Source organism: Lepidochelys kempii, chromosome 9 (genome assembly GCF_965140265.1).
Source record: "Lepidochelys kempii isolate rLepKem1 chromosome 9, rLepKem1.hap2, whole genome shotgun sequence".
Classification (NCBI taxonomy): Eukaryota; Metazoa; Chordata; order Testudines; family Cheloniidae; genus Lepidochelys; species Lepidochelys kempii.
This window is the reverse complement of record NC_133264.1, coordinates 90,665,958-90,682,997: the sequence shown is the minus strand read 5'-3', so window position 1 is coordinate 90,682,997 and position 17,040 is coordinate 90,665,958. Positions and strand designations below refer to the sequence as shown.

Genomic DNA, 17,040 nt, shown 5'->3' with positions numbered 1-17,040 from the left:
GTTTCCCCCCCTTCATGTACAGCATTGCACAATAGGTTGCATGTTTTGCTTTGTTTCATTTTTTTAAAAGTACAGTTCAATCTTTTTCATCACGTTTCTTCCTAAAGTCCTGGTAAAGTATTTTGATGATAGGTTTCAGAGGAACAGCCGTGTTAGTCTGTATTCGCAAAAAGAAAAGGAGTACTTGTGGCACCTTAGAGACTAACCAATTTATTTGAGCATGAGCTTTCGTGAGCTACAGCTCACTTACCAATTTATTTGAGCATGAGCTTTCGTGAGCTACAGCAAACAGGGAAAGATTAAGAATGAGCTCTCAAAGTGAGCTGTAGCTCACGAAAGCTCATGCTCAAATAAATTGGTTAGTCTCTAAGGTGCCACAAGTACTCCTTTTATTTTGATGATAAATCCTTGTAAAACTAAGTTTTGTCATTGTTAATTTCAGCCCTGTGTAGCAGTCTGGAAATACGTTCTTTAAGTCCTATCAGTGCACAGAAGAAATGTAGTTTCTGTCATTCAATGTCACATGAATTAGTCCTTTGAAAAGAAAAACTTCAGTGACATGTTTTTGACCTTGACAGAGGCTTTAAAAGAGTTTTGGGCTAAGAGGAGTCAGGTGCAGCTGATTGTTATTTTATATTTCCTTTCAACATTCAAGGGCTAATGGGACAAATCTTCTAAGTGAAGATGGTAGAATCCATAAGAACTGCATTGATTTCAGTGGCATTATTCCAGATTTATACAGATGTAAATTAGAGGAGAATGCTGATATCATTTCAGGTGTACTGTGCTCTTTCAGGGTATTATTAATCTCTTGTCATCTGCAAAACTGGTAACCCAGAAGGAGCCCTTTTTTTATTGTTCGTATGGAAGAGAACACTAAGATAAAGCTCAAATTGACCAACTGTGATTCCTCTTGGGAATTATACCTTAGAGGCAGTGTTGTTGTTGCATTGTGTCAGAATAAGGTGGTTGTATCATGAAGGAAGAAGGACCAGAACATTTGTGGTTTTCAACAGGTACTTGAAATCTATCACCTGTTCTTCTCCATCCACTGACTGCCTTCTGAGGAGTTAGTTACTCCCTTGTTATGATGTATGGGAGGTAGCGACATCAATGAAATGATGCTCAGTTCTACTAAAGGTTTAGGCCATTGGTTCACTGATCACATTTAAGCTTAATTACCTACTTTGCATATGAAAAACTATTTGGCATTTGCTTCCTGCCAAATTCAGATCATTGGGGTCATCTGAGCCCATTACTGGCTGCTTTATAGCTGGGAGTGTCTCCTAAGTTATTGCAGTGCAATGGTACGTTAATTCCAATTGTTACAGTATAGGTTATTGGCCGAGGTGGCCTTTTAATGATTTCTAGCCTTTCAAACTCTGCACTTCAAGCTCGCTTTCTGTAAGCGGTCTCTCCTCTTTGAAATCAACTGGGGTGTCCATAAAGGCCCGTTGAAAGATCAATCCAACCTTTGAAAGATGTGATCTGACTCATGAAATCAGTGGAAAAATAAGGTAGGCTCCGTGAATGGCAGTTTAAAACACCGCGATCGCAGACAGAGCTCAGGGTCAATCTGGTGTAGCGATGGGCTGTTTGGAACAGAGAATGTCTGAGAGGGAGAATCGATTTCCTGACTTTGGTAGGTGAAGACGCAGCATTACACAGGCTGCAGTTATCAGGCATCTAGGCTCTCTCTCTATTTCTCAATTACTTAGTGAGAATTTCCCCCCTCCCCAACTTCATTTGTTAAAGAAAACACCAGGCCCTCTCCTGGTAGCCTCCATTACATTAAGATAAATATTAGCTTGATGCATTTTGGTATTATAGTAATGAATTTTCCCCCGACAAACTGGCATTCAGTTCAGTGTGTCAGACGCTAAGCTGCTTTAGCTGCCTCAGTGCCCTTTGCACACAAGTTTGTGTGGTCATCACTCTGCACGGTGTTAGCAAAGCAATGAGTTCTCCCAGACGAGACAGCGGCAAATGCTTCTGGACAACATTAGTTTCCAAAGTGAGCTAGTCTTGCCCATACTCTGTCTTCTGCTTTGCTGCTAACTGAGTGGCAGCTGACTGATGTACCATGTCACAGACTCACCGCACCTGCTCTTGAAGGGGGTGGGAAGATTCAGGGCCTGAGGGGAGGAACAAGCATCCTGGTGACAGCATGGAGCAGAAGCTGCATTTTAAGGTGCAGGGTCGTGGGCACGCAGACAGATTGAACTAATGAAATTCAGGGATGTGGGGTCTGCAATAAATATACAGGACAGTAAGAAGTCCAAAGGCACTGTATTAAGGACAGCAGTGTTTATCGCAGCGATAATGGTCGTGCTATCAAGGCCACGATTACTCCTAGCTCAATTCCCTATTCATTCATGCTAAGATGGCAGAATATTGGTTCTGTTTTAATTATGGCACAAACAGGAGCTATTTTTTTTTTGCTGTAATGCCACAAGAAAAGTATTCTCCCCCTTGCCTAAAATCAGCAAGTACTGGAAATCTCATACATTAATGAGCTTTCTGAATCAAGAAGGCTAGGATAAACTGAAATCTGCTCTCCAGGGTGCAGACCCAATACAGGTACTGACTGCATAAGCTCTCCCACACCACCCTGCTAATAAATGCACACCCTGTCTGGGAAGAAATCACCATGAGAGATTGAGACAGTCATTCAGTCTTTGTGCCTGTTCTGTCCTTGATCTTTTTGCTGAGATAACCAAAATGGGTGTCAAATGTGATGTACACACCTGACAACCAGGAACTGGACAGAGATCAACAACTCACTGCACACAGGCCACTAATGGCCATCAGATGGCAGCGAGTTTTGGCTATCAGCCCACTACTGAACTTGGCTGGATTTAAACCTCTGTCTTAGGGGTGAAACGCTCTGTATTATCCTGTTAGCAATACCTTGAGCCAAGCCCCTATTGGATTGATGTATCTGCAGTGAACCTGTTGAGATTTGCCCATTGTTAACAATCACATGGGAGACCCGCTGCTTTATTCCTCCATAGCTTCTTTTCCTGCAGTACCTTTTAAGTCCCTTACAAGTCACTCTTACTTCATTAGGCTTTTATTTCCCCTCATTATTAAAAGATTGTGCAATGTGGTCAGTGTAAAATAATGAGAATCTGGTTTTTTAAAGTCAAGAAGTTTTTCTGGCTGTCTTCTGTGCTGTTGCTATGATCACTCCTAAGGCCCCTCTGACGATTCCTGTGACCTTATTTCTCCAACACAGACAACTCCCATCATCCCTTGAGTCTCCATAGCTCTCCACTCATTCAAAAGAGGAAGCACAGTCTGCCAGTTTCAGCCCTATCTCTGCATCTGTTATTATACATGTTTGTTAACCCTCCGGATACAATGCATGCCGAAAGTTATTCTTTCGTAACATTTGTTTGGCTGCCAAAAAAGAAAAATGCTTAGCAGCCCAAAGGTTAGTTTTGCAGCATTTTGCAATTGCGGCCTTCGTTACATTCTGCCACTATTTCGTTGACTCCTGGAGCTTTCAGCTATGTGCAACCCCACCTTACTTTTTAGCATGTAGTTGCCTTACAGTAATTCTGTAGTCCTCCATCTTTATTTCCTGCCATTTAAAAAGTTTATGGTTGAGCTTTTCAAAGCCATTAGAAACACATTTCCTTTTGCCTTTACTTGGAATCGGCCATCCAGATCTCTTAGGCAGCTTTGAAAACCTCAGCCCACATCTTCCGCTCGGCTCCGCTCCACTTTAGACAGATCAGTAGCATAATACATTATTAACAGAGTAACTGAGCATCGTCTGCCAGGTGCAGTATTTATATAGATGTGTGTTAATTATTTTAGAGACATGTAAAACAACCAGTCCTGGCCCTGACAAGCTTATGACATGCGGATAAAGGGGAAGGGAGTCAATGCCCGATTTTTTTTAAGGGAGTGTTTTCATTACTGTTCGCTCTTGTTTATGTTCATCACCGAGGCCTATTTGCAGCATCAGGGCCTAAAACAGCCATCGAAGCTGCCTGAGTGGAACTTACACCTCTATGGAGTCTGTACTGTAGTATATAAGAATTGGATAGTATCTCCTTTAACAGTTTCCCCAGGAAAACAGGGAGGCCCGCAGGGCTTGCCAGCTATTTAAAAGGGGTACCAACCAGTTCATCTACACTACAGGACTTGAACCCTTGAAAAGTGCAAGTGTTATCTGGGCGGATCTGACTGCAGGATCGGGTCTGCATTTGCTCATTTTGACTGTTGGTTTTGTTGTCTGTTGTGGTTTGACCCTAACCCAATCACTCATATGCCTAACTCTTCATCCTGTTTCCCATTATTTGTATATGGTGCCTGGGCTGGCTGCGTCTCAGGAGAGTAAAGACTATTTGTTACAATTCATGCCTTTTCCTTTTCCTGCTCAGACTCTCTCTCTCTGGCTCTGTCATAAACTGTCCATTTTGAAGTTACAGTGCAATAAGATGAACTTACTTTGCTCTGCCATCAGGCACTTTCCAAGTTAAAACTGTTGCTAAAGACAGGCTTTAGCTGGCCAAAGTTTTGATCTGGATTGGAATTTTTTGATAGGCTAAGCATGCTCATAGCCAAGGAGTTGGGTCTACTTAATATGAAGATGGGGTCCAGTAATGAAATTCAGATTCAGATTTTCCTAGAATCCAGGGGCTTCAAGAGGTTAGTTTCAGTTTGGACTCATTTCGATTTGCTAGGATTCAATCATCCTTCAATACAAGGTTCTGCCTCCTCCTTTCCCCAGTAATCTGTTGCCACAATCAAGCAGTCTAGCCTCTCATCTTCTTATCAAGTTATGTCCCTCCAAAGTACACACCAAATCACTGTATGTCCCACAGCCGATAGTAAACCTCTGTGTTTTCCTCTCTCAGCAGCAGTTGCTGATCCCAAATGAAAGTGCCAAGATTAGCTCTCAGAGATATATGCCTGATGTCCCATGGGATAGTTGGAGTAAAAACAGGGCAAAGGACACAAATTCTGCGGTGGTTCTCGCAGACTCGCACAAGCTTTGCTCTTGATCAAGAGACAACTTAGCCACAAATCCAGGCCCAGGCTATTGAATTAAATTGACTGGCTGCCTGAAAGCAGCAGGTTATTGTCTATTCCTTTGGATTAAGTGTAAAGCAACAGATTATTCTGTGTGGTATCTGTGCTCAAAGTGGGGGGAAGTGGTGTAATGGGCAATGAAGGTAGTAATCAGGGACCAGAACACAGGACTGAGCATTGGCATGCAGGTCCAATTATCTATTCCCCCCGCCCCCTCCAAGAGCTTTTTTGATCTTGGCCAAATTTTATTCCATTTAATTCCTTCAATATTCACTGGTTTTCCCCCTTCTTCCAGTGAAATAGTAAGACACGTCTTTTCTAACACTCTGCTCCAGTGTTAGACAGTAAGACAGTGAGTGCTGGAGCTGAGTTCCTATGAGTTCTTCCTCATTTTCACCTCTGTTTGTTACAGTGTGAAATTCACCCCAGCCCAAGGCCTACAGAATCATAGACTATCAGGGTTGGAAGGGACCTCAGGAGGTCATCTAGTCCAACCCCCTGCTCAAAGCAGGACCAATCCCCCACTAAATCATCCCAGCCAGGGCTTTGTCAAGCCTGACCTTAAAAACCTCTAAGGAAGGAGATTCCACCACCTCCCTAGGTAACCCATTCCAGTGCTTCACCACCCGCCTAGTGAAAAAGTTTTTCCTAATATCCAACCTAAACCTCCCCCACTGCAACTTGAGACCATTACTCCTTGTTCTGTCATCTGGTACCACTGAGAACAGTCTAGATCCATCCTCTTTCGAACCCCCTTTCAGGTAGTTGAAAGCAGCTATCAAATCCCCCCTCATTCTTCTTTTCTGCAGACTAAATAATCCACTGTTGACTCATGTGCACCACTCCATCTGCACAGGGGTGAATTTTTCTCTTAGTGTATTCCAGGATCTGCACTCCGTCTAAATGGCTGAATAAATGGAAATAATCATCTATTGATCTTTGGTTATTTCTTTCTTAATAGTACTGTAGGTTAACAGCCAAACACCATATCTCATTGATTTCCAATGAATCCTGACCCACTCTTTGAAAGTGGCCACCTCTATTCCAAGCCCGTATCCTACATTTTTGTGCACTCAGACGGTCACTTGGGCTTGTTGGTATTGTAACCGAGGAAGGATTAGCTGGAGATTAGTGAACAAGACTGGGGCCTTGTCTACACTACATGGATACATCAGCGTTGCTGACTTTGATGCAGCAGCATCGATTTAGCAGGTCTGATGAAGACACACTAAATTGTTGGGAGCGCGTCTCCTGTTGGCTTAGTGTAGTGTGGACACCACTGCATGTCCATCTGAGGTATGTCAACTTAAGTTATGTTACTTACGTAACTTAACTAGTGTAACTTAGCTCAATTTACAGTGTTAGCGTAGGCCAGGCCTGGGAGTTGGGAGATCTAGCTTCTGTTCCTGCCCGTTTATGAAAACTGAGGATGGCAACATTTTCTTGCCCTAGTGATGTGGTCTCAAGTTTATTTCATGGTTGCAAAGAGCTCTGAGGTCCTCTTCTCAAAGGGCTTTGGAGGTTTTAAATGGTGGTAGTATTTGTGGGACAGCTCTGCATTCTCTATGCACAATGTAAGAAGTGACTTTTGAAAATTGGGGTCTCTCTCTTTAATCCCTTCTGTTGGGGGATTAATTTTTCTATGCTCCCTTGTAGCTGCTGGCAGATGTTACATTTGACTCGCATAGACACTGGTCATAGTATATTGTACGTTAACTTTTTCACATCTCATTAGATGTGATTCTTATTGAGTATCCTCTGAGAAGGCTAATTTACATCAAGTCTATGCAGGATCAGGGTCTGGATTTCTCCTGGAAATGTGTTTGGTAGCAAAAGCAATCTCCCCTTGAGTTTTCTGCATGTGAGTCACCCCTCCACGTCACAAAGCCCAGTGCCAAGTTCTGAATTCCATATCGTTTGCATTCAGATATCAAATACACCTGGGCTCCTCTCTATGAGAATTTTCATCTTCACCTCGGCTCTGCTATACTCTTCCTTCAGAGCAGGGCACAGAGTGTTGTACAAATCACTCGATACACATGGAGCACAATCCAACAAGGTGCTAAGCATTCTGGGCCCCTATCCAGCAACGCACCCGAGCACACACTTTAAGCATGTTCGTCATCCCACTGACCTCAACCCCAGTCCCACCGGTTTTGAATAATATTAGTGCCATTGGATTTAGTAACAGATATGGGTATTGTGCACTTCTGCACATCAAGCTACTCCTGTTTCGGGGTCTAACTTTAGGGACCTATATTTGAAAATTTTGGCCAACGCTAATACCAGACAGCCATGTACACCACTCAATATTTCATCAACAGAAACCGTTTTAAAGCCTTAAGGAAGCTTATAACACTCATCCAATAGAAGAGAGTTTGTTTGGACTTTGCTCTTGCTTGTACTGAAGAAAATACAGCTCTTACAACCTAATATAGCCAATTACATGGTATCTGGCACTGGTGAAAAATGAATTAGGGGAGTAGTTTACAGTATATCTGCCATAACAATCTGGCTCATCTTGAAAAACTGAATTTTTTATGTATTTGTTTCCCTGCTTGGTCTAGAGCTGTACGGCTATATTGCAATGAAATGAAAATGCTGACAGCTTGTATTCTGCTTCTATTGGCAGGGTTACTGTTTTATCATTTAAATGACAAATGTTTTGGCAAGGTTCAAAAGCTTTTGCGTTCCACTTTCTACAGATTTAGACTGTGCTTGTTAAACACCTATTTTGATTTTCTCCATGAAGGGTAATTAGTGTGTTAACCGTTAAGATGATCAAATGTCTTCTTGTTCTAATTATTGAAAAAGACATCCTTATTTTAGCATCACAGGCAGGTCAGCTCAGTTCTTCAGGGAAGTAAGGTTAAATACATCTCAACGACAAGGAAAATTAAACCAACACTGTCTTTATGGAACACAAATGGGCTGGTACTTTCCCATTTTCTAATTTAACTTTTTTCTATAACCTATAAAGTATTAAAAAATCTTGTGGTTTTTCATATTAACTATGCTAATCAGGGCAGAAAAGTAGGTAAGTATTTGAATGTTAAACACTTCCAAAAGTTTATTTGGGGGGACAGTTCATGCATTTTTTCATAAACTTCTAAACAGACAAATATTTACACAACTAAACAAACATGTGCATTATTATTTTACAATGTTCAGTACCTATTTTTCCGGCTGATGGCATAAAGCACATACCAGCCTTTCCCAGATAGGACTGTCAGAGTACTGGACCAAGGGTAAAATTTTCAAAAGCATCTAACTGACTTTTGAGCCTAAGTTCCTATTTTCATAAATGACTTAGCTGCATAGGAGTCTACACTAGAAAAGGATTTGCTGGTAGAATTAGGCCTGCCAGCCCTCGCAGGGGAGACGTAGTTTATGCTGGCAAAAAAGCCTTCCAATGGGAGTAACGGGGGCAAATGATCTACCTACTTTTAAAATAGAGCTTGATAAGTTTGTGAATGGGATATATGATGGGGTTGCCTGTGGTAGCAGGTGACTGGACTGGATGATACAGGAGGTCTCTTCTAACCTTATGCTCCTAACAGGAGTTTGGCATGCACTGGGCTGTAAGATCATCAAGACATCATGGTAACAGGTGCAGAATAAACATCCTAGATAGATTGATAGGCCCAATCCTGATCCCATCTGCATCCATCACATGGTGTTGGCAATAGGGCCATACTGCTGGCAGTCTCAATGGGTTCAAAGAATTCTGTGCTCCCTCATCACTTAATTTGAGGGTTGGAGAGCAGGTGTGGCTGCCTCCCCACAGGTGGCATTTGTAAGATCGCTGCCCGAGCTGCTGTATGTGGCATCTGGAACCCTGGGGCATATCAGGGAAGGAGAGGTGGGAAGGTTACTGCTAAGCTGAATAACTGAGGAAACTAAATGGGCTACACAGTGAGCTTCCATCTGCCCGTTTCAAGATGTTTCTGTCTGCCAGATACTAACTGAAGATGAGGGCACATGTACTGGAGGAGGACCTGGCCCCACCCTACTATAGTCAGAGCCCCTCAGTAATCCTCCTAGGAACAGGCAAATGTCATATGTGAACTACAAGAATACAAGGACCCTGATATAGTCTCGTCTCCCCCTTGTGCCTGGGTTGCAGAAACTTCTATGGTCCCCACAGGTGTTTGAAAGCTGGTGAAGATGCATAAAAGACCACTTGGGCTCACACAGATCACATTTCTGGTCCACCACACCAAGCAGCTCCATGCCAGGTGCCTGTGGATTAGGTGCAGATCGCCTCCACAGCAGACTTAAATGGCCTTGGGATAGATTGGTCTGATGCAAGGTTGGGTTATGCAGCAGTAAGGGGCTATCTCACCCCTTACTGGCATACCACATGGCCAATGGTTTGATCTTTGTCATGTACTGAGTCCATCTGTGAGCTATGGCACAGTTTCAGAGGAGTTGCACACAGTATCAGATGATGTGGCTGGGAAAACTTTCCAAACTGACCTTGTAAACAAAGAAGAAACCTCTAATCTCAAATCAGCTACTGACTTCCTGGAAAGAGTTCAGTCCCAGGTTAGCATGCATTGAAGACTGTCTCATCTCTACAGCCCGGAGTATGGAACCTGTTAATGGTGAGTCTGTCAAGATATTCAGATCAGTTCAGAAGATGGAAAATTAAAAGCCCAGCTAGGATACTGCTCCTGAAGACTTAATCCTGTGAGCTGCTGCGTGTCCTTAGCTCGAGTACTTCTGAGGATTGGGATCAGAGAGATCATCTATTAGGAAGAGGAATCCCAGAATATGAAAAAGCCTACAATAACACTCTCTCTGGGTTGTTCAGCCTAATGGTACAATAAAGCTCAGTTATTGGGGTTTATTCAGAAGGTCTATTGCCAGGTAAAGGGCATTTTAAAAAAGTGACCAGTGTGAATTCAGTAAAGCATTTACGTATGTGCTTAATTTTAAGCACCTACTTAAGTTCCATTGAAGTAAATGGAATTTAAGCATGTGTTTAAGCATTCTGCTGAATAGGGATGGACTGATGAACCAGGAGAAACTCTGGTGAGAACAGAGTAGAAGCATTTTTAAAACCATAAGGTAGTGATTTTTTAAAGGCATTTGTTATTTTTTCCCCAAGTCCTTATCTTGTTTATAATCAAGAGGTACACTAAATTCCTTTCCCAAGGCTAAAGAGCCCTGAAATACCACAGTTTGTGTTAGCATTGAATTGAAACAAAGCAAAACACAAAACCAAGTCTGATCGTAGACAGCTTTAATAAGTAAATAGTTATTCGCCTCTTTGTTTCTTTGTGTTTCTTTTCTGTATTATTCCAGTAAACCTGGATCTTTAGAGTCTGATCCAAAGCACACTGAAGCTGATGGGAATCCTTCTAATAGTTTCAATGGACTTTAGATGAGGCTTATATAGACAGAGGATGACAATATTTAATTATACAGCCTTCTCATTCAGCGAAATGGATATTAACTATCGAAGTTGGCTTGTTGGTCTAGGAGTATGATTCTTGCTTAGGGTGCGAGAGGTCCCGGGGTTCAAATACTGGACAAGCCCACTTTTAATGGGGGGAGGGACATCTCAGTGATTTGAGCACTGGCCTGCTAAACCCAGGGTTGTGCGTTCAATCCTTAAGGGGGCCATTTAGGGATCTGGGGCAAAAATTGGGGATCGGTCCTTCTTTGAGCAAGGGGGTTGGACTAGATGATCTCCTGAGGTCCCTTCCAACCCTGACATTCTATTCTATGAAACACTGGTCTATAACCCTCCCCCCCACATAGTATGATTCATTGGAATTACACAAATAATTCCAAGAACAGTCAATACTCACTCTGAATTGGCACATCAGTCCAAGTTAAATGGTCTTCTGTCTGAATTTCCCTCACTATAATAGAATTAGTAGGAAGACTGAATGGATTTATATTTCCAGCGTTATGAATCTCATTTTTATAAATTGTCTTTTCGTTCCTACTTGATTTTCTGGAAGGTGTTTCACACAATAGGACAAATGTATGTAAAATAGTTTTCAAACACTACTACACTATATATGCCATTTTAAAAAGATGACTGTCACCCCAAACCAGAATAACCTTGTGGTTACCATTTAGACATTTGATTATCCTTAGAGTAAGTTGCAGTCTGCAGCCTGCATGTTTCTCAGTTTGTTGCTATTCCCCTCCCTCCTTTTGAATTTCCCATCTCTTCATGGCCATTTTGCATTGCTAATTATTTTCTGTCAGCCAAAATCTCTTTCTCTAAGCAAGTAGAACAAATATATTATTTTTCTAAAGAAAGAAAAGCTAAACATGTTGTATACAATTCCTTATTTCAGGTAATGACGTTCTCATGGTTATGTTGGAACGTATTAGGACAAAAGCCACTTTGGCCCCAATCCATTTCTCACTGAAGTCAATAGAGAGACTCTCATTGACATTAATGGGAGTTTGACAGGGGCTGTTAGGTTAAATTCACCACAGGTACAGTGGACCAGCACATTGTCCACACACCACGCAGGTCCCACTTAACTCTAAATTCTACCCTTTGACAAAATTTATCCAGATGCTTAATTGCTACTTAAGGAAAAACTAGAATTCCACCATGTAATTTCTTTGTATTGTGAATTGAAATGAGTGGTATCCCTTGCAAGACCTATTCCCCTTTCCCATACTCAAAGCAGAGGGTATGGTAGGTTCCAAGTTATGTATATGTTGCAGCAGTATGTGATACACAATTGTAAATCTCAGATTAAAAAGCAGAGTGTGATTTGTCATCTAGGACTAAAATATATAGATACATAAATACACAATGCCTTCAAACCTGTTCTTTTCATGTTACCCCAATGCAAATGTAGCTGCATTTTGTTCTTGAGTATCTACTGCTCTGAGATACATATTGTGGCCAAGCAACTGACATTGATACCCATGTTTAATCGTTGTAAATAAAAGAGGCAGATAGACCTGCATATGTTTTCAGAGTTTGCATGCTCAATACAGAACTAGTAGGGTTAAAAATCTCACTGAACATTCTATGTGAATTAAGAAGATTTTAGAATCATGTGAAAATAAAAATAAAGTACAGCTTTTCACTTAAACATATGCAACTCTCTTCATGCAGAATTTGTTTTAGTTTTTTTTTAAGTTACACTTTGCATTAAAGAACATAACCAGTGTAAATACAATCTGTAACACTTATAAAACAGTGCAAATGTTGTAAATTTCATTTTTTTAAATACATGTATTTATAATGGAGGCAAAATCACCTTCTTTCTCAATAGAAAAATATTTATATTAAATACCTACATATGTTGAACTTAACTTTACAAAAAAGTAAGTTATAATTTCACATTTGTAATAAATGACTATCATTTCTAGGTTTCCATGTTTAATGTTAGTGTCAAATGCATGTATGTTTAGAAAAACAAAATAAACCTGTATTATTGAGAACAGAATGAAAATATTCCAGTTCATAACGGGTGTGAAGGGGTGCAAGAGAAAGTTGATAAATAGTGTGAGAGAAGCAATGGAAAAATACAGAACTTGACAGATTATTGCACATTTGAGTTCATTCTTATGACCTTTTGGGCAAATACTTAATTCTTTAGATCTTAAGTTGGTATTCATTTTAATTTTACTGCACTTATGATTTAAGAAACATTTGCAAAATGTGAGAATTTACTATACCTTGATTACAGATTGAACCACGGGAAGCTAGTTGCAGAGTACAAACTTTAACTTATGCAATCAAAAAGCAGCAAGACTAAAAAAGCTATTAAAATGGGGGCACCATTGCCTTCTATGCACATATTTCTGGATTTGATCCTGCAGCCCTTACGGAGGCAAAACTCTCATGTTGGGCACGCTCTCACTAAAGTCAATGGGAATTTTGCCTCGCTAAGAACTGCAGAATTGGTTCCTTGAACTTTTTCTTCAAACACTGTTGTCTCCATTGGCCCAATTCTATAACCCTTAATCATGTGATTAGTCCTTACAAATCCTAATGGTTTCCACGAGACTCCTCGATTATTTAATTAATGATACTTAGGACTGGGAGAATGATTGTCATCCCTAGAGCTCAGAATGCTTACCAAGAAGGATAAGTAGCATTATTCTCATTTGACACATACACTACTCCCACGAGTAAGAGATGCATGAACTGACCTTAAGAGCTGCTTACGCAACCCAATCTACATAACGTATCGCTAGAAGCATTGCGAAAAGAAATACTTGTGCTTGAGCCATAGTAAAAGATATATAAATTGACAGGTAGATATAGAGACAGCATATTCTCTCTTTCATAACTACATTTCAGATGATTATCACTGCAATTGAAGTCATACTGGTAGTAAACCTGAATAATTTAGCTCTTGATCTCTGAATATTGCTGTATTAATTTTCTCCTGCTAATATTCTCAGTAACGTGTACATTTTAAATTGCAACTGTTTCAATTTTGGAAAATAATATGTAAAAGTACATGGCCATTAGTACAAACCTTACAACACGTCAGGAGATTTTAAGAAATCATGATTTTGTTAACAGACAATGAAGTTTGTACTTAAAGTGTTTAAAAACTCCCATTTAAAATGGTAACATTTGTGAAATCTAATAAACCACAGAAAAGTCGTTTGAAATCATCCTAAACAGCTGACAATATTCTCACAATTTGTTAATAAAAACACACAGCTAACCGTCTGCTAGGAATAAGATATGCCTCAATAACAAAATGAATGGATGCTGACGTGAGCAGTGGATTTATTCTGAAGTTACTGTGCACTGTACTGATAAAGCTAGTAGCTCTTCATCCATATTGTTGTATCAGCTGGGCATCTTCTAAAAATGTACTTGTGACAACCTTATGGGAAGTGCTTCCTAAGGTTTTCTTTTGAGAATGGCTCATCCAGTGTGCTCTACAAAGACATATTTTCTTTTATAGCATGTTAAGTTTAGAATTTGCAATCTGTACTAAAGTTTATACTTTCTTTTTTTTTTAAATTCTGTGTAAATTGTTGAAATGCCATTACATAAAGATGGATGTTGGAGATCAAATACAGTATTGAACTTCCATCCATACCAGGCTGTAAAACATATACGTTAAACTCAAAGGATATGTTTCCCCCTTCAAAGAATCAAGAAAACTGTACATTAAATTATATGAACTACATATTGAGCTACAAAAGAAGGTCCCCTTTGTCAGTAATTTGGAAATGTAAACAAAAAAGTTCAGGTACAAAAGTGAGTAAATGTTCCTCTGCCTCAAATATGATTCGGCACCCGTGGCATCAACTTAATGTTCTTTAAAAATCTGTCTTCGTGGTGCTCAGAAGGCATCTCAAAAGAGTTCTCATCTTCACTACCAAATATCACTTGTGAAGCTAAGCTCCTGGGATGATAAAGGTAGCAATGGGTTGTTCCTGTGAAATTCTTGGGTGTCCTTCATGGTATTATTAAGAGGTAGCTGTCCATTTAGTAGTGTCAAGGGTATGTTACAATAGGTGTGGTGATTACTTATGGAAGCTATTGGCATGGTTGCAGCTGACATGTCATACTTGTATCCTCTGCAATAATGTCTCATTTGCATGGAATCCGTTTGATGGTAATCGGCTAGATCTGCTTGAGATGCTACGAAAGTGGCAGAGGCGCCTGTCATAGCTAGAGACGGTACAGTTTGGAGGTCTCCAAAAAGTCCCTGTTCTGCAGAGTCCAGGACTTGGCACCGAGATAAAACTTCTTTTTTCTTTGCTGGCATTTCATAGACTAAGCGCTTCCAGAACTTAGAATTCAGTTTGCTGCTTTTTGGTCCTTTCCACTTGACCACTGAGAGAAGTTTGATGGTGTGCTTTAAAGATTCCACTTCGTGGTAATTCACTTTCCCTTTTAAGTCAGTACACTCGATCAAAATAACTTTGATTTCTCCACTGACTAGCATGTTCTGGAGTCTGTTTTCCATCTCAAAAATACTCCATCCTCTCCTGAGAACATAGTCTGGAGTTAACACGATAATGAGTCTTCTGCTTTGCTCAACACATCTTGTGAGATCTTCAATGTATGCTACAAATTATAGAAAGAGAGAGAGAATAAAATAAAGAAGTCCATTGTGTTAAACCATTAGCCTTGCAATTAAGTATACTAAAATACCCAGGTTCACTAAGGGTCTGATCCCACACCATTTAATGGAGCTTTACAATAAAAATATGATTGGACATTAATATACAACATCTCTCTATTTACATAAAATTTAGAAAAGGAAAAAAGTCTAGCTCCTAATGTTTCCCCATATTAATCACAGTATAGCTAAGGCTGATTTAACCTCCTCACCATTCAGCTGTATTTCAGTGACATACAAATTACAATATTTGTTTTTCATTCACAGAAAGGTTTTAGCTCTAGATCAATTTAACTTTTGCGTAAAGTATAAAATTCAGAACACATGCTATGGCCATTACTAAAATTTCTTGGGATGCAAGCTAAGGTAATCAGTTCTTATGCTTCAAGGTGGAGAGAATGGAAGGATGCAAGGATGCTTTGGGGTGTATGGATTGTAGCTAACCGGTGCTCGGGAAGGAATTCTCCATCACCACACGTACAAATTATGTTATTGGAAAGGTGCAACACGGGCAGCTTTTACCTTCTTCTACACATATTGACCACAATCTTGGAGGTCCAATGATACCAATCTTGGAGGTCCAATGATCTGTTTTAGTATTGCAAATCTATGCTTCTCCGTACACGAGATAATTAACAGAATCTTCATTAGATGATAGGGGGAAAAAACCCCAAACAAATGGAAAACATAAGCAAATGTAGAATTACTCAGAGGTGTTTATTTTCTGAGGTACCACTGACAAGGAAAATGCATATTCTACAGTATTTATGCATGCTAACATTTACAAGGTGTTGGTGTAAGCAGAGATGCTGTTCACCATCTTTCTGTTTCAGAAGGTCAATTTATCACCCCAGAATATATTCTGGGGGTCGAATCTTAATTTGTGCGTTTGATATGCCTAACAAAGGAGAATGGGGGAGAGAGGCCAATGAAAGTAATCTGACATGGACCTCTTTACATCTGTTTACAGAGGTCCTGACCCAAAACCCATTCAAAGCTATGGAAAGACTTTCAGTGGGTGTTGGATCAGGCCCAGAAAAATAATAAACAGCGATAAAGATAGTGAGAACAGAAAAAAAAAAGTGCTTTGGTTGCATATCATTTTGCTGGTAACACTTTACTTTTACTTTTTATTACACAATCTGTCCTTCGCAGCTATGCTACTCAAAGGCATGCAGTCTGAGAAAGGAGGGAAAGCATGTGTTACAAATGAAGACTTAGACACAGGAGCTGCACACAACAGGCCTTTTACTCAGCACAGGGCAGGCTCTGTCTTAGACATACTGACCTCTAGCAGGACGAATGGTTACAGTACACTTCGTTGATCAATGGCTTTTACTGTAATACTTATTTTTCTAGTCCCAGGCAAAATGTCACAGCATGCTTATTGACACCACTTCCCACCAGATAGAGAGCTACAAAACAGGCTAAGAAACATTCAAAAATATCTTCATTTCAGGAGACTCAGGGTATATTTAGCAAAAAATCTGCCTTTACCAGTGTTTTATTTCACCACTTAGCAGCAAGAAGAAATTATTTCACATGTGAAAAAAGCAAATTTTTATACACCCTACAGACAAACAAAAATGTCAAGACATACACATACAGTACAAATGTTTATGCAACAATCTTTTCAGTGAAAGTTTTATGATAGTTTACTCATGCAGCATATACAGTTCTTTGAATTGTTTTTCTTCAGCTGATATTTTCTAAGGGGAAAACATTGCTCTCTCTAAAACGTTCACTTATTGAAGGGAAAATTCGGCATCAAAATCAAGTAAAAATCAGAAGCAACAGGAAAAAGATCAGCAGAACTGGTGAAACAAAACTTAAGGAAAGGTAGCAATGTTCAATACAATGGAAAGAGATTATCCCAATGTATCAGCAGCTCAGACTCTTCATTTTC

At 40.1% G+C, this 17,040-nt stretch overlaps 1 protein-coding gene across 10 annotated transcripts in view; it reads right to left on the bottom strand.

Moving 5' to 3' along the window:
- Window positions 1-12,321: 12,321 nt before the first annotated feature.
- Window positions 12,322-17,040, bottom strand: part of IL1RAPL2 (interleukin 1 receptor accessory protein like 2) — a 547,775-nt gene continuing 543,056 nt past the window's right edge. For 7 of the 10 annotated variants that reach the window (XM_073358323.1, XM_073358325.1, XM_073358324.1 and 4 more), the window contains one exon: window positions 12,324-15,079. In XM_073358323.1, coding sequence (XP_073214424.1) covers window positions 14,382-15,079 — 698 coding nt within the window. In that variant the 3' untranslated portion in view covers window positions 12,324-14,381. Of the gene's footprint in view, window positions 15,080-17,040 lie in introns of all 10 variants that reach the window. The other 3 variants (XM_073358328.1, XM_073358332.1, XM_073358329.1) reach the window with 2 other exon arrangements.